Raw genomic sequence first — 17,744 nt, 5'->3', positions numbered from 1 at the left:
CTTTCATTTCCAGTGCTTACCCTTCAGCAAAACCACTTTTTGAGTCTCATTCTCTACTGAAATACTCATACAGCAGGCTAGGTTTTAAAACTTTATTCTGCAATTTAAATTCTCAGTCAGAATTTCGGTGTGTATTAAACAGTCATTTCTACATCACCGGAAGACTTCTCATTGGCGCAGCTTCTGACCTGTACATGGAAATTTAGGGTCACAAAAGGCTGTGAATGGATAAACACTCACTTGGTTTATCCTGTTGGGTCCCCCTGCTTCAAACGACTGAAGAGCCAGCCACACAGAAACATCACTGACGATGATCTCTGGAGAGAAGTCACCATCTTTGCTCTTTGAGATTCTGTATGTGAGGAAGGGTACGACTGGACTCCACAATACTGCTTGTCATTCTGGTTTGCAAGGTTAAGATTTGGGGTGAAAAACTTGGTCGGTCCTTCCTCCAAGAGAAGATGGTGATGCTCAGAGGAGAATTCAGAGCTTGTAGTAATTATCTTGGCAGCCAAGCACTGGCTTTCCTTGCCGGCACAGGACAGCAGCAGGGCTTAGTAGACAGTGCACCAGTTGCTGCCATCACTAGGCATCAGCCCCCCAGTGATGAGCAGAATAAGATCGACGAACCACCAGATCCCCAGTCCTCCAAGTGTTAGCAGCTTCCCAACTGCTGTTCCAGTGTGTCCCAGGCAGAAGCGGTCGACTCCGAAGCATCCCAGGAAGAAGGAGTAGAGAAGCGTGGTTATGAAGTAGTGTCCAGTGTACCTGGAGAAGGGAGGGAGACGGAAACTCAACGGAACATAATGGAAGTGCAGTGGCTGGCTGCGGTGTAAAGGCCTCATGCCAGGGTCAGGCTTGCTCCTGATGCATTCAGTCAGATGTGGCTACTAGGGAGTGTGTATGGGGGTGCGGGGGACACACAAAAGAGCCTCAGGTAAAGAGGCCAGACAAATATGGCATTCACGGCTCCTAGAGAGGAGGCTTGGCTGTTGCCCTGCTGGGAGGCCTGAGAAGAACATGATGGTCAGAAGATAGGAGTACAGGATAGGTCCAAGTCACAACTTTGCTGGGGTTTTTGCAGAAAAGCCAGGCAGGACAGATCAGCAATTTAGGATTGGCTACTGGAATAATTTCAGCAGCTTTAAGTGTGGACCTCAATGGCTTGACACTTGACCCTGGAATGATTAAGGCAAAGGAGTAGTTTCCTGGGGCTGACTACCAGCAGATGGCTCAGGACATTAATTTGCATATTAAGAACATGCTCCTGACTAGGTCCTTTGATCACACTAGAATTTTCAAGTCTTGGGATGTGCAGCTCTCTCCCCAGCCAGAAACGTAAAACAATCAGAGTTAACGATGTTATAATAGACTCTTGTAAGCATCTCCCTATCTCTAGTTGGTCTAGACCTTCCTGTTGTAGAAAATATTTAATCTCAGTCAGGGGCTTCTACCCCACCTTTGATCATTCAGTTCCTGGATAAAAGACACACAGCTTTTATTATTTATAATAAGCTTTAAAAAGCATTAGAGCTAGGAAGATATCTACCCTCTATGCTGTTACGCCTAGTTCCCTGACAATAACCCGACAATATGATTTGTCATGTTCTGTCTGGGCTGCTCAGAGCTCCAGCTGGCCAGCCCTCACGCCAGGATTTCAAGGTTCTTACCCCATGGTGTCTTCTCCTTTCTCTGTCTTTTCTCTCCTCATGGTTCTCTGACCCCAAGTCTGGGAACCCCAGACCCTGCCTGTGTCTCTCCTGCCCAGCTATTGACTGTTGGCATCTTTAATTAACCAACAATTTAAAATTAAAGAGCAAGGTCACATTGTGGATTCTCTGAGAGCAACCAAGCCTTAGGGGCCAGTATTTAGCATTACAATACATAGCAAAAGACCAAACCTAAACACTTCCTAATTCTTTCACACATTAATACAGTTCCTCATGTTGTGGTGACACCCCCCCCCCCACCATAAAATTACTTTCATTGCTACTTTATATCTGTAATTCTGTTACTGTTATGAATTGTAATGTAAATATCTGATATACAGGATATTTGATATGTGACCGACTCCCCCATCTCCCACAACGATCATGATCCACAGGCTGAGAACCACTGGCTTCGAGTCTCAAAAACTTGCTAAGATATGAAGGGACTCAAGAATAAAAAGGGGCCTAGAGAGATGGCTCGGAGGTTAAGAGCACTTTCGGTGCTCTCCTGCAGAGGTGCCAGGACTGATTACCAGCAATGACACCAGGTGACTCCCAACTACCTGGACAGAGGTTATACAGACCCTAAGTGAACACAAATGCCAGCCCAGGCTACTATACCCAGCGAAACTCTCAATTACCATAGATGGAGAAACCAAACTATTCCATGACAAAACCAAATTCACACAATATCTTTCCACGAATTCAGCCCTTCAAAGGATAATAAAGGGAAAACTCCAACACAAGGAGGGTTTTGAAGCTACATCATTTGGCCCAGTGCCTGCAAGCTGAGAATGAGGGGCAGGCCGAAAGACTCTGAACCCACAACTTTTCCTCCTGTTTGTTGCAATCACAGTGCTTCAGTCTGTGGGCTGCATGTAGGAGGAAGCATATGCAGTCTTCAATACTTCAAATAAAAAGTCACACCACCAACTGGTACCTCTAGCCACGCGTCCCTTTCTTTCTTTTTTTTTTTGGCACTCACTTTGTAGACCAGGCTGGCCTCGAACTCAGAAATCTGCCTGCCTCTGCCTCCCGAGTGCTGGGATTAAAGGCGTGTGCCACCACGCCCGGCTCACTCGCCCCTTTCAAAGTAACCCTTAGTTTGAGTGTAGTTCATTATCAGAACCTTTGCTTACCATGTGGATTGGGTTTAAATCCCAGCATACACCACACACACAGTTCAAGAACAAAGGAACGCTTACTTTATACAAGGCTTATTTTCTCGTAGGAAGGTCCTGGGGCTGGCACACTCAATTCCCTCCAGGGCTCTGCACTGGACTGCAGTGTGTTGCACATCACTGTAGGCCTGACCCCCAAACTGTGGAGAAAGTAACAGAAACATACATTCATGTTCACCAACGGAAGCTGCTTCCGTTCTGTATTAATTCTAGCAAGAGTGGGTGAAGTTGTCAAAAGCATGCAATTCAGAGATGCTTCAAGTGACTTCTTAGTAGTCCATCCTAAGTGAATATTGCTTTAAGTAAACCTTTCTTTTCGACAGGCTTCTTCAGTATATAGTAAAACAGAAACAAGCTGCAGAGACGTATACAATGGCTTGAGTATCTTGGATTAACAGGCATATAATGTAGCAGTTTTGGAATGGAAATTGACATGTCAGCGAGTATTAGAACCTCTGTTGCATATTTACAGTAAAAGGATAAGATCAGAAAATAATTCAGCCTATCATCAGGTGGAGGACTTAAGCCACACGTGGTGAGAGGCTTGCGTAGTCTACCCCAGTATAAGGTTAGCTCCAGGAAAAATGTTTAGAATCAGAGTTCTGCCCTTTACTTAATTCCTTTCCAACAGAGAAAGCAGAGCCACGCAGTCTCCCTCAGCCACGCAGTCTCCCTCGTACCTTATCACTGCTTTCCTACTGTTTCCCTTGTCTCAGCGTGAGACTGGAGGACAGGAGCGTTCACTTCTCACAGCCCCTGAGTGTTACCAGTCCCCGAGGACCCTGGCTGAGGCAGGGTTTGAATCTTGTGGTCGGATACATTCAGCTTTTAATTAAAATAGTCGCAACTAAGTTACCGCTATGGAATGCCAGTCAGACTTTTACCAATTACCTACAGGGCAAAATTTCAGTGTATTTAAAATATCTCTTTACTTTAAGAGCTGTCCTCTTGGTTGTGGTGTCACAAAGCCTATTCCTTTGTGTCTGAGGTGGCAAAAATGTTTTCTCACAACTCAACCTTGCATTATAACATAGTGTCGAGTCTACAGTGCTAAGGTGGTAACATAAATTCCTTAAGTATGAGCTGGGCCCAGTGATATAGACCTGTATCTTAGTGCTAGGCACAGTGATGCAGACCTGTATCTTAGTGCTAGGCACAGTGATGCAGACCTGTATCTTAGCGTTAGAAGGCTCAAGCAAGAGGAACCTGGGTTTAAGGCTAGCTTGGGCTGTAGTAAAACCTTTTCACAGACAGACAGACAACCAAGCAACCTACCAGCATAACAAAACTCAAACCAAACCAAACCAAACCAAACTTCATTGGGTTTCGAGAGACCAAGTTAGGTACACTCACTTTAAGGGTATACTACTGGCTTCTCTGGAATGTTTTATCCTCAAACAAAATCATAACTGACAGACTTTAGCTACTTCCAACGGACATGGTGCAGGCTGGCTGTCACCTGCATGAGGAACTTGCTCCAAGTGCATGTGTAACCAAGAAAGGCCAGTTCAGCACCAGCTTTACAAAGTGCATGGCTTTGCTGCTGTTGTTGCTGCTGCTCTGTTAAGAAAAGCCTTGCTTTGAAAGTACAGTCGACATCTTGGCTTTAATTTGTTAGTTTCAACAGTCAAAGGAAGCAATACAGGTTGGTCTTTGCACGTGGGTGGCTTGGGCACAGGCATGGTTGGTTCCTGAGGAAAGCAAATGTGCTCTTCAGCCGTTAAAACCTTTGTCATGTTTCCAGCCACAGTTATACGGATGAAGTTGTAAAAAAAAAAAAAATCAGGTCTGTCTGTATGTCCTTCTGCAATTCTTTAACAGCACCTGGCCATGCTTCCCACGAAGGTGCCTGTACAAAGAACAAAAACCTCACCTTGAGACAACCATAACCAAGCTCCTGGGAGGCAGTTGCATTTCCAACGTGATCCACTGGGGCATCACAGTCTACGAACTCGTCGGGTCTGCAAATCAGTAAGATTTTTAAACATCAGTGTCTTTTGCAGATTGCTTCTGTGTCCGCATGCAATGCTATTTTCGTTCCTCTTTTAATATCTGTTCCTCCTTCTGTACTGGGAACTGGATACGCTAGAGGTGCTATCTCCCTTTGAGCTACATCTCCAGCCCTTGAATTTCTTTTCTTTCTTTTCTTTTCTTTCTTTCTTTCTTTCTTTCTTTCTTTCTTTCTTTCTTTCTTTCTTTCTTTCTCTCTCTCTCTCTCTCTCTCTCTCTCTCTCTCTCTCTCTCTCTCTCTCTCTCTCTCTCTCTCTCTCTCTCTCTTTCTTTCTTTCTTTCTTTCTTTCAATTTGAGACAAATTACCCAGGCTGGCTGGTTGGCCTTGAACTCCTCCTGTAACCAAGGCAGGAGAAAGGGTGCAGGAAGTGGAAGGGTTCTGTAACCTACATTACTCCTTCCCAGTATCTACTACTAATACACAGTTTAATTGCTTTCTGCAGCAGGGCAATTTAGAGGCACCAATCCCGGAATCACCTCCCCGAGGTGGAAGCAGTCTTCCGCTCCCACAACCAGCAGCTATCCTTGGCCCGATCCCCCGCTAGGTCCGCCCCCCACGTCCCGGCAGCTTACAGGTAAGAGCAAAGGATGACTGGCGAGTTGGGGTCGCTGTATTCCCAGCTTGAGGCCGCGGGACCCTCGAGGTGAGCGGCGCCCGAGGGGGTGAGATCCAGTTCGGCCGTAGCATTAAACGAGTGGCTCCGAGAAACACAGTGCAGCAGCAGCAGGTTCCCCAACAGCAGGGCCGCCTGGCCGCACAGCAATAGGTAACTCACAGGGCAGCCGCCCAGCACCATCTTCCCGGGGGCCGGTCCTAGAGACCTGGCCTAAAAACAAAGCCAGGCCGCCACGGCCCACCGGAGCCCGGCGCTGTCAGGCCTCTCTCTACGTCGGCTACGCAACCCTCCGTTCCACAGCCAACCCGTGCGCAGCTCGACGCTCCGCCCACCGCTGCGGCCAATCAGAAGCGGCCAGGGGAAAGGTGGGGCCTGGCTTCGCTCCGCCCTCCAGTAGACCCTTCACTGCTGCACGGAGCGGAGGGAGGGTGGAGCTTCTCTTAGCCCCGCCCTCCAGCCCCTCCTACCTTCTCTAGTCTCCGCTGTGCGGGCGGAGGGGCGGAACAGCCCGGCGCGAACTGGAGCGGCGGCGGCGGTGGGTTGGCCAGACTGTATTTTCCCTACGTCAGCCTCTGGCCGCCGGATCGGGAAAGGGGCGGGGTTTTGGGGAGGGGGGTTGCTGCGTCAGTGCCGCGCGCGTGCTCGCCGAGGGCGCGCGCCCCGCCAGCCCTGGGGGCCCCCGCGGGGTTGCAAGGATGACCGAAGGGGCGGAGGCGGCGGCCGCGCGTTGAGCGGAACCTGCCGAAGCCCTCGCTATGGGGCCGCGCGCGCTCTCGCCCCTTGCCTCTCTGCGACTAAGGTGGCTGCTGGCGTGTGGCTTGCTGGGCCCAGTCCTCGAGGCCGGGCGGCCAGGTGGGTGTCGGACGGGGACCGTGCCGTGGGGAGTGAGTGCCCGGTGGTGAGGGCTGCGAGGCGGACCCTGGGCTCCGGCTCCCCTGTCAGCGCTGACCCGGAGCCCGGCGGCCGGCTGCACTGTGGCGGTGCGCTCGCTGCTCCTGGGCTGCAGAGAGTGCTTTGCGGGTGGAGTGGCTGTCACCAGCTCTGGGCTGGGAGATGGAACTTTTGCTTCAGTCTATCAGGATTTGGGGTTTGACGTTCGCCGTCTTGGACGACTCAGCAGTAGGTCCACAGGGATCCCGATGGAGAAGAGGGCGGGTTTTCCTTGGGCCGTTTTTTTTTTTGTTGTTAGTAAGGATACTTAAAATAATAAAATAAACGAAACGCTACGTTTCTAGAGCCCGTAGTTCAATCGATCTAAATCTGGACAAAGAATCTCTGCTCTGTTTAACCCAGGGGATTATCGGAAAGAATTAAATTACTGTCGGCCAGCACATCTGAATTGTGAAACTTCCCGTAAATATGTAAGATATTTATATTGTAGATGACGAAACTGAATGGGAACACACTAGGGTTTTTTTTTTTTTCCTGGAAATAAGTTATTTATTTCACCCTTTGTATTAAATTAGTGTTTGCATGGCTAAGTTATCTCTTCGAGCGCCGGGAAGACTATGGACAATAGAAGGCTTTACAAAATTGTTGCCTTCAAAGGTGATGAGTGTAGATTTGAGTTCAGGACCGCTGACCTTCACGAAACTAATTACAGCTTCTTGTCTTTGGCTTTCTCCTTTTTAATTAAGTTAGCGTCCTCCTGGAGTTCATAAATACTGACAAATTTTCAATGGGATGCTTCCAGGACGTTTCTGATGAAAATTACCTCTTCTGTGCTGTTCTAGTTAACAATATCACTATGAAAGGAACTGAAATTTTAGTAATCTCTAACTTCTCGTGTTTGCCAGCAAAAAACAGATTATATTTTTAGCACATGTATATGTTTGTTGTTACACATGGGCATAAAAATGAATGGAATATCCTTGTGTTCTTCAATTGCTGCTGCAATGGGCCAGCTGCTCACATAGGCATGAGTATTCCCTTTGGAAATCTATCCAGCCTTCATCAGACTCCAGGTAAACCCATTCCTGATGCTTTTGGAGGATCTAAAGGGTGACCATGTCGACTAAGATATAGGAGAGATGTTGAAGGTTTCTTTTTTTTTGTGTGTGTTTTGTGTGTGTGTGTGTGTTTTCCTTTTTTGAAAGTGTGATTTTTGAACTGAGCTAAAAGGGTGAGAGAATTTCAACTTAAAAAGAGTGGAGGGATCCATTATAAACATAAGGAGCTTTATTTTTACCCCCTCCAAGAGTAAGTGGTTATGAAAGAAAACAACTTGTTGGAAAAGGGTGAGAGTGTTAATGTGTGGTTAGGTAGCTTGTGGAAAGAGATCCTGGGAGGGAAAGCCAGGTGGACTGGCACCACGGATGGGACCTGTGCCAAGCTAGGGAGTCACAGTCACCCGGTAGGTTGGTTTGGGGCATGAAGATTTCTAAGGAGTGTGACCATCAGAGTTTTGGTTAATAGATTAATACACTATGGGGGTTGGGCTCTAGGAGAGTGGAGAGAGCGAGGCAGAGCCAGGTTTTGAGGTGTTGGCAGTGGGGCCGTGAGTCAACTCAAATTTCCTGAAGGGAATGATCTTCCAAAATCAGCTGAGTTTTTGGAATACAGGATGGTTAAAGCATGGACTGGGACATCCTCCCATTAGCCATGTTGGGAGCTAAGCTGGTGTGAGGAGGATTTTAAACTGTTGTTTGTAGTTTTGTGGCCAGAATAAGTACAGAATAATTTCTGAGTAGTGGATTCAAATGATTAAAAACAACAACAACAACAATAACAAAAAACCTCCGGGGTCAACAAATATAAGGAAATCAGATATTTGAAACCTCTTGATTTGTTTTTTTCTTGCATAAGATAGTAAATACAATATGTAGATGAAAAATGATTTAGAAACACTGCTATTCTAAAGAAGATGCATTTGAAAACTCACTCGTGGTGAATAATTGGAAAATGAAGTAGATATAATCGTAGGAACTTAGGTCCATACCAACCTCATCTTCATATGGCTGCAGATTTTTAAAATTAATTTTAAAATCAGTATATAAGATCATGGGTTTCCTTAGGACAGTGTCATGTGGGTTTATCATGGTACTTTTTCACTTAGCTCATTCTCTTCTTGTGTTCTCCCTCCCATCGTCCTGTCTCTACTTTTATGTCACATATATGTGAGAGAAAATACATTTCAGTTGACATGGTAGCTGCCAGTGCTACTACCCGGTTTCCTGCTGAGGGTACATTTTTTTTTTTGGTTTTTCGAGACAGGGTTTCTCTGTGTAGCCCTGGCTGTCCTGGCACTCACTTTGTAGACCAGGCTGGCCTCGAACTCAGAAATCCGCCTGCCTCTGCCTCCCGAGTGCTGGGATTAAAGGCGTGCGCCATCACGCCCGGCTCTGTGGGTACATTTTGTTCTTGGTGACTGAATGGAATTCCCCTGTGCGTATGTACTCCTTTTTCTCTATTCCTTTCTCTGTTGCTGAACATCTAAGCTAATTTTGTATTTTGGAAAGAACAGATTAAAATGGATGTATCCATGTTATAAAAGAAAATGTTGCCTTAAAGACATTTTGGTTTCCAAACTTCTAAGTAGTAAGTGAAAACATACCTAGTTGATAGGTACAAAATTTCTGGTCTTTGAAAACTAGTTTTATATTTTGTTTTCCCCAAATTTGGTTTCAAATCTGTTCTTCTTTTGCTTGTTTTGCTTTTTCAAGAGAGCGTCTCACTATGTATCTCCGGCTGCCCTGAAACTTACTATGTAGACCAGGCTGGCCTGCCTCTGCCTCTCGAGTGCTGGGATTAACAGTGTGTCCCACCATGTCTGGCGTATATTTATTTATATGTTATTAAATATGATGGTTTACTGTAGAAGGTTTCAGATGATTTCCTAAGGGGTAACATGAAGTGAGACACATAAAGATGGGACTTAGTTAACCTCATGATATTTCCTCTTCCTTGTTAACCTAGCACTGTGTATACCTTAGTGCCTTGGAGTGACTCTAGCCCTTGCTAGCACTGCAACAACTGTCCTTACTGTCATCTTTGAAGGGTCTGAAGTGGACCCAGCTAAGGCTGGATCGCCCTGCCTGGTTTGTGTGCTCAGAGATAATTTTCATTTTGTGATGCGAGATGGGATCCGTTTTAGTCGATCAATTTCCTCAAGGTGATCATATATGGGACACTGTGGCATTTTTAATTTTTGAGAATTTCAGACAAGTGTATTTTGACTATCTCTACCCTCATGTGATCCCCAAACCCCGCCCAGATTCATCTGCCTCCCTGCTCTCCCAACTTCCTGTCTTGCCATCCATCTTTTAAGAGTAAGAAAGGAGGACAGGAGTGGATGAGCACAAGCTGTAATGACATTTATGAGGATGCCAAGATGAAACTTGTTACTTTGTATGGCAACCCCCAAGATAGATATTATTAAAAACAGAATAAGTAAGCTTGAGGAATTCATGTGACTTGTTCAGTCACCACACTCTTCTCTGCCTCCCCTTCCCTCTCTTCACCCTCCCTCCCCATTTCCTTCCTTTTCCTTTTTGATACAAGGTTTCTTTTTCTACCCCTGGCTGGCTTCCAACTCACAAGAGCTCTGCCTGCCTCTGCCCTCTGAGAGCTAGTGCTCAGTGCTTAGCTATGCTGTCACGTTTGGATTTGTTGCTTTTATTGGAACTTACTTAGTAGGAAGTTCTAAATAGGCTTTTCTTTTCCCTTTCATAACATTGTTCCTGTAATGAGATTTTTTTCATAGTTTAACTCACATAAGCATGACTTTTCCCTTTCCTTTTGGTAGAACCCCAGGCAGGCAGAGCCCACTGCTTATAAACCTGCGTGGCACAGTCAGATGTGTCACAATTACACTTGACCTAAAACCTCCAATCCTACTTTGGAGAGGAGAGCTTGGTGTTACTGATAAAAATGTTTGAGGGCCCTGCAGATTTGTGGAAAAAAATGTTAATTTGAAAAGGCAGGTTCACTGTAAGTCAGTCTCTCTCTCTCTCTCTCTCTTTCTGTGTGGCTATTGACTGGTCTGTCAGTCTGTCTGTCAGTGGCTATTGGCTGAGGATACATTTTCTCTGTTTCTCTCTGTGTGTCTGTGGCTATTGGCTGAAGCTACATTTTCTCTCTGTCTCTGTCTGTCTCTTTCTCCCTCTCTCTGTGTGTCTATGGCTATTGACTGAGGATACATTTTGCTGTCTTTCTCTGTCTCTCTGTATGTGTGGGGAGCACTGTGGCTATTGACTGAGGATACATTTTATCAAGTGCTTACATATTCATAGGAAGTAGCTCCCTCTTTTCTCAGCACTTTAAATTCCTTTCTGGAGGAACTTAAATTCTTAAGGGCATTACATTTTCTAAATGGTTGGAGTTTTTCCCAATGGGGTACTGTGAGACACAAATAGCATTTGTTTTTTATTTGGAGATAGGATCTCTGCTATATAACTCAGAATGAACGTTCTTTTTTTAAAAGATGTATAAATAAAGATGCATAAGTCTTAAGACATGTAACAATATACAACACAGTAGCAGAAATTACATCAAACCCTGGGCTTGAAGGAGGTAGTAGCGGAAATACATTTATTTGGGATTGGTCCTGTGACTAGGTGAGGATACATAGTTGGCAATAGCAGTTAGGGTCTAATTACAGTCATTTCCCTTCAGTACTTGAGGCAAAGGATTATCTCACTCAGCCTGAATGTGGAAGGTTTATCTTCTATAGAGAAAGTACGTGAAGGTGGCTATTTGTCTAGGTAATAAGCAGGAAGGAAAGAAGAAAGGCTCACCCTGGCCTGGCACTCCCGTTTGTTTGTCTTGTAATTAGGCAGAATTCTTTAAAAGATATTTCTCTCTACCACAGTTGCTTAGACTTCCTTGGAAATGCATAAAAGGACCCAGAGAGTCTGGGGAGTGAAGAACTGCTAACACCCTTTCATTTCCTAAGTCTCAGAGTAAGTTTCTGGGTCATCTTTGGTTTTTCTTCAGTTTGTGTCCCCTTGTGTTGCTATATTAACAAACAGTATACTTATTCTCTCAAATTCTAATATCAAAGTTTGTATGCACCACAGTTTATTAAGGTCTTTACTTTTATTGTGAATGTTTATTCTTGATGTTTTAATTTTAACTAAAAAAACAAAACGTTTGAGACAGTCTTTTGACTTCATAGCCCTGGCTGTTCTGGAACTTGCTATATAGACCGGCTGGCCTTGAACTTACAGATTTCATCTCCCTCTGCCTCCTGAGTTCTCCTAGCATTACCAGTATTTTTTTTTCCAACATAATATCTTTATTAATTGTTTGGACTTTCACATATGCCCCCATGACACTCACTTCTAGGACCTCCCAGGTCCACCTCCCCACCCTTGTGACCCCCCCACCCCCATCCACAAAAAAGCAAAAAATTCCTAAAACACTCAAGAGGGTTGTTTTTTAATTGGAGGTAGTACTGCATACTACACTGCAGGCATTCGGAACACTCTGGTTGTCAGAGCTAGCTGGGTTTGGGAGGGTAGGAGCCAGGGGTGCTACTGTGCACCCCACAGAATGCACAGGATAACCCACAACTGAGGATTTTCCAGCCCACAGTGCCAGTGTGATGAAGGTTAAAAGCATTTCCTTTACAGTAAAATGAGAGAAATGATGTTTTGGCCTCCACAGGAAGCATGAATTAGAGAAAGATCCATGCAGGGTGTGAATAGGAGATAAGAAAGAAACCAGAGATAAGACAGGAATTCTGAAAAAAAAAAATAGGAATGAGGATTCCTGTGTAGTTAGTGTGTGTTATTTTTGAATGACTCTCAGAGTCTTTGTATGTGGCTTTTTGTGCATGGGTTTGATGCAGAAGGCGGATTCCCTCAGTCTTTGTGAGAAGCTGGTATCAGAGTAGCATGTCCTGTACTGATCTTCCCTCAGGGTGCTTTAATTCTGAAACCTTAAAAAAAACCCAAAACTACAGCTGATTGTGACATTTTTTAAACAAAACTATAAAACAAGAACAACAAAAAAATCTTTTAAAATGGAAACCAGTGAACATAATACCTTAAAAGAAAAACAGGCGAACAAACAAAACAACAACAACATCAAAAAACCCAAGCAAAAACAAAAACCAGGGTCTCACTCTGGGGCCCAGACTGTCCTAGAACTCTGTGTAGACCAGGCTGGCCTTGAACTGACAGAACTCTCCCTGCCTCTGCCTGCCAGTGCTGGGACTAGAGGTGTGCACCACTATGCCTGACCTACCCTCTGTTCTTGTATCCAGCTTTTATTATCCCCTGTAGCCATCCCGGTAAAAGGTTGCCTAGATTCCCTAGAAGACAGAACACTTGGTAGGCCAGGGCCGTATGCAGTCACATGACCTGCTTTAGCCAGAGAGCTCTTGAACTATCTGACTGCCCACTAGTACCTTACTTATATTTTGTCTTTTTGAAGTGTTCCATTTTTTCCCCTCTGTGAGTTCACTAGTAATGAAAATATTTTCATTTTCTTGCCTGTGGCTTAGCCCCTCTTTCCTGTGACAGTGATCCTGTCAGCATATTTGTTCTTGTCTCTAGTGAATTACTTAAACTTCTTTGAAATAATGAGTCACATCAGGAAGTTGGAGAAGTGTGCTCCCCTCCCCCCTTTAAGCTCGGGCGTTAGCTCAGGCAGGCTTCAAACTACCTTTTGGCTGAGGCTGGTCTTGAACTTGTGCTCTTACTGTATCCAGCCCCCCCTCCCCCCCAGCTAGGATTACAGGTGTGTCCTACCACACCTGGCTTCATCCTAGTTTGCTTTAAAAAGTTTTGTTTATCATATTCTCCCCCAAACCCTCCCATATCCACCCCACCTTCCTGTTCCCTAACTTCTTGTCACATTTTTTTGGGATATGCCTAACTTTTGATCACACAGGACTTGCCCAACAATGGTATTGTGTGTATCTTGCCACAATCCTAGAGTGATGGCTCGCTGTGGGACCGGTTGCCACGGAGTAGGAGGTGTTTAAGGGTACTGTCTAAACCTGTGTTTTAGAGAAGACTGGAAGTCATTGAAAGGCTTATTTCAGGTGAAGAAAGAGCCTCAAACCCCAGCTAACTTAGAATGATGGGGGTTTCTGTCTAGTAAATTGTGTTTCAAAAGGTTTTATTTTTTTATTTTCTATTTTCTGATATGGTTCTCCATTGACAAAGTATCTGGATGATAGTTGATCATGGTATGAGTGGTATGCATAGGCGATTGATGCAAAACTGTTAGTATATATTATGTTATTATATTTTCCTGTCGGTGTCTTTGAAATCCTGGGCTAGAGTTTTTTATACAGTGTCAACTTGGAAAAGTTAGCGCAGTACTTTATCAAGCTATGTGAGAAAGCTGAGGGGCATGGGTAGTTAAGTGAGTGAAAGACGGTAGCGTGAGAGGGCAGGGGTGTGTCAGAGGTGAGGTAGTGAAGGCCGCTCATTGATAGAGCCTTTGCTTGGCATGTGCAACTCTACGGTTGATGCTGAGCATCTGGAAAACAAAGTCAGAGGTGCTAGATAATCAGGTACAGCACTTGAGAAGGGAATCGTGAGTTTTACAAAAGGAACACTTACTGCTTTTTTAACTTAAAAGGTAATAAAATGGAAGCAACATACAGCTCAAAACAACTTAGATCCTGTAGGAAATATACTTCTTACTGCTTCCTGGTTCTGCTTAACGTGGGACATATATTGAACAGATTGGTTCATTGGATCATGCTATTTATATGTTTAGGATATTTTAGAGTCTCAGCTTGCAATATGTAAATAGTATTACACTAATTTGTGTGTGGTCAGGGGAGGTCAGAATATAACTTTTGAAAGTCATTTCTCTCCTTCTACCGTGTGGGTCCCAGGAGTCAACTCAGGTGGTCAGGCTGGGCAGCAAGTCTTTTACCAGCCGGACCATCTTGCCAACCCTAGTACAGTATTTTGTAATTAGAGTTGTATGCAGCAAAAGTTTAGTCTTTCTGTCATCCATGCCCTGTAGGTAGCCAATTAACTATATCATTATCGAAGTTTTTAAGCATATACAAGAATAGAAAAAAGTAATAAACTCCTGTATCTTCATTGTCCAGGTTTAATCTTGTTTTATGTGTATATCTTTCCTCAGTCACTGTATAATTTTAATATATCTAGACATATTTTATCATTGAATAGTCAGCATGAATCACGAAGTTACAAAATCTTACACACAGTAATAATAATACTAACTATTATTATTATCCAAGCTCATCAGATGTTTGCTCAATGTCTGAATTTCACAGATTATCTCTGAGTTATTCATCAGGTCATTGATGTTAGCAGGAATTCAAACAGGCCCATGCATTGCATTTGGTGCTAATTTTATAACTTATGAAATCCTCAACTTCCTTTTTTTTTTTGTGCCTTAGTAGAAGATGCGGCTGTGCTCCTCCCTCAGCACTGAGCTCTGAAGGTCCATAGATGGTGACCTTCTCTGAGCTCTGAAGGTCCGTAGATGGTGACCAGTGACCATCTACTGCGTTAGACTTCACTGAAAGAATGTTTTACTGTGGGTTTGGGTGTGGGTGTGGGTGTGGTGGTGAGCTCCTGTAATCTCAACACTTGGCCCACTGAGGGCAGGAGGTCATGAGTTCAAGGTCATCTTGAATAACTAGTGAGATCTTGTCTCAAAAGCAACAAACAATAAAGACAGCAACAGAAAAGAATTGTTATGCCCTTCCTAACGATACTGAAAGAGAAAGGAGACTGTATCCTACTACAGCATTGTTCCTGGTGGTAGTTTTTTTGCTTTTTGTTTTTTTTTTTTTTTTTTTAGATAGGGCTTTGTTATGTGTTACTCTGTATCCCTGGCTGGCCTTGAACTCAGAGAAATCCACCTGTGTCTATATCTACCTCCCAAGTGCTGACTTGGACTCTCAGGTCTGGCCCCTGGTTTTACTAATAACTTTATATTCTCAGGGTGCATGACTGGAGTTCTTAACAGTAGTTTTTGTGCAAAATGCCCTTGTGATGGACTCGTGGTATAGTCACTCCAGGTGAGATAGTTGGTACTTGTTAGTATATAATAGAGTTGACCTATTAGATATTAAAAGCATCTTACCCTTCTTATCAACTCTGTCCAGCTCTTAGGGTGTCATTCAAGGTGCATAGAAGGGAGGGAGAGAGGGTCCATGCAATATATATATATATATATATATATATATATACATATATATATATTTTTTTTTTCAGTGTATGTGAGTGTACTGTAGTTGTCTTCAGTCACACCAGAAGAGGGCATCTGATTCCATTATAGATGGCTATGAGCCACCATGTAGTTGCTGGGAATTGAACTCAGGACTTTTGGAAGAACATCCAGTGCTCTTAACCACTGAGCCATCTCTCCAGCCCCAATCTCATGTTCTTTTGTTTGTGCTTAAGAGTTTATACAAAAAGATTTGTTTTGAGAAAAAGGGCTAGAGTATACAGATATAAAATGTTTGAAATATTAAACACACACACACACTGTTCAGATTGGCATCTTTCAGTATTTTCATCCTTATCTTTACTGAGGATTATATATGAACATCATTCGAGGGGCTAAAGAGAGATAGCTCATTGGCTAAGAGCACTGACTGCTCTTCCAAAGGACCCAGATTCAGTTCTCAACATCCATATGGTGGTTCACAACTGTCTGTAGCTCCCCTTCCAGTAGATCTGGCATTCTCCTCTGACCTCTGTGACCTCTGTGGGTACCATGCATGCACATGGCAGTAAACAGACATATATGCAGACAAAACACTTGTAAAATAGAATAATAATAACAAATGTGAAAATAAAAAAAATCACATGAGTATCAGGTAGGTTTTTCAGTCATTTAAATATTAGGTTTTGTTTGTTTGGTTTGTTTGAAGGTGGGGGTCTCATTATGTAGCTCTAACCACCCTGAAAGTCACTGTGTAGACCAAGGCTGACCTGGAACTCACAAAGAGCCTCCTGCCACTGCCTCCCAAGTGCTGGGATTATTAACGTGTCCATTCCATGTCCATTGCTCCCATCTGAACACTCTGTTTTTATTTCCAGTATTTTGATACTGTGGAGGCTCACTTTGCTTTATTGCTGTTCTTTTTGCTGCAGACTTGGAGCAGACTGTCCATCTTTCTTCTTATGAAATTATTACTCCTTGGAGATTAACTAGAGAAAGAAGGGAAGCTCTGAGGCCCAGTTCTCAGCAGGTAAGTCATCTCTTGAGAACTATGAACGGATATACTTAAGTTGCAGTTGTTTTCTTAATGAAAGGTGGTTCTTGCACAGTGGTCTGTGTGGGGAGTAATTCCTATATGCGTCATCTTATGGCATTGGTGTCCAGAGGACATTATTCTAATAAGAAACGACAGAGTGAGCTTCAGTATCGCTGATTTTAAAGTACAAAACACTCAAACACAACAGAATGAAGGGAGTGGAACTCTGCAGTTGAGTTGGGACTCTGGCTGCCGCTTCACTCTGACAATGAGAATACTCTTTACTTAATTCCTGATAGAATATTCAAGTATAGCATGGTAAAGCTTGGGAATATTTACTCAAAATTGAGTTTTAATAGCAAATACCTTATATGCTGGTTTAAAACATTACAAAATAAACGGTTTAACTATAAGGAAATTGGGTGCTGTTTCCTTATTGGAGGAAGTTGATTCTGTTGTTAGCCATGTTGTAGCTGTGTACATGTAGGCCCATTGTACCTCCCAAGAATGTCCTTGGGACCAAGCCCTTGTACATGACCTCTTCTGAACTCCAAGGGCACCTGACGCATGTGTGGTACACATACAGACTGGCAAAGTGCTCATATTTGTAAACTAAGGTAGGAGGCACAGAGATCCGTGTGCTCACAGATAAGCAGCGGGGAGACCAGGAATGTTAGACTTAGGCTGGGGGGTGCAGGTGGTTACTGGCCTCCCTCGTGACCTTTCTCTGTGTATGACTGACACCATACTAGGTCTTCCCGTAGGCCCTTAAGATAACACATGTAGCCTATCTATAGAACCCATCTTCGTGAAAGATGTCACATGTTACTTTACAAAGAATTTCCAGGTAGTCATGTCTTAAGCTTTATTGTGTGTGTGTGTGATTGAGTTAATCATCACCAGGAAACCTTTTCCTAAACCGTGCTGTCCTTAAATATGCCTGAAATAAACTACCAGGTGTCAAACTGCAAGTTTGAGCCAGTACCTGCTCCTCAGTCATGTTGAACCAGACTTCCTTCTTGCCTCTTGAAGGTTGACATTCTGTTGGCTGTGGTGTTTGCAGAAACCCACACAAGATAA

General features: G+C 44.0%; 2 protein-coding genes across 2 annotated transcripts in view; one reads left to right on the top strand and one right to left on the bottom strand.

The window, feature by feature from the left end:
* Positions 1–78: 78 nt before the first annotated feature.
* Tm2d2 (TM2 domain containing 2) lies at positions 79–5,849 on the bottom strand. Its single transcript, XM_021170272.2, has 4 exons — positions 5,475–5,849; positions 4,764–4,851; positions 2,915–3,030; positions 79–768 (listed from the first exon to the last, which is right to left on the bottom strand). The coding sequence occupies exons 1-4, from the start codon at positions 5,696–5,698 to the stop codon at positions 555–557; spliced, it is 642 nt and encodes a 213-aa protein (XP_021025931.1). The 5' UTR covers positions 5,699–5,849; the 3' UTR covers positions 79–554.
* A 282-nt stretch (positions 5,850–6,131) lies between these two features.
* Adam9 (ADAM metallopeptidase domain 9) overlaps positions 6,132–17,744 on the top strand; it is a 63,848-nt gene continuing 52,235 nt past the window's right edge. Inside the window, exons 1-2 of the mRNA XM_021170458.1 lie at positions 6,132–6,370; positions 16,561–16,658. Coding sequence (XP_021026117.1) covers positions 6,274–6,370; positions 16,561–16,658 — 195 coding nt within the window. The 5' untranslated portion in view covers positions 6,132–6,273. The remainder of the gene's footprint in view (positions 6,371–16,560; positions 16,659–17,744) is intronic.

Source organism: Mus caroli, chromosome 8 (genome assembly GCF_900094665.2).
Source record: "Mus caroli chromosome 8, CAROLI_EIJ_v1.1, whole genome shotgun sequence".
Classification (NCBI taxonomy): domain Eukaryota; kingdom Metazoa; phylum Chordata; class Mammalia; order Rodentia; family Muridae; genus Mus; species Mus caroli.
Note: the sequence above shows the minus strand (reverse complement) of the source record. Positions and strands in the feature narration are given on the sequence as shown.

Excerpts from the sequence above, each read along its gene's own strand:
- Tm2d2 (XM_021170272.2), bottom strand. The coding sequence starts at position 5,698 with ATGGTGCTGGGCGGCTGCCCTGTGAGTTACCTATTGCTGTGCGGCCAG. Across the intron at positions 4,852-5,474 it reads GTCATCCTTTGCTCTTACCT|ACCCGACGAGTTCGTAGACT; the intron begins GTAAGCTGCCGG and ends ACTGATTTGCAG. Across the intron at positions 769-2,914 it reads GAAAATAAGCCTTGTATAAA|GTACACTGGACACTACTTCA; the intron begins GTAAGCGTTCCT and ends TCCCTTCTCCAG.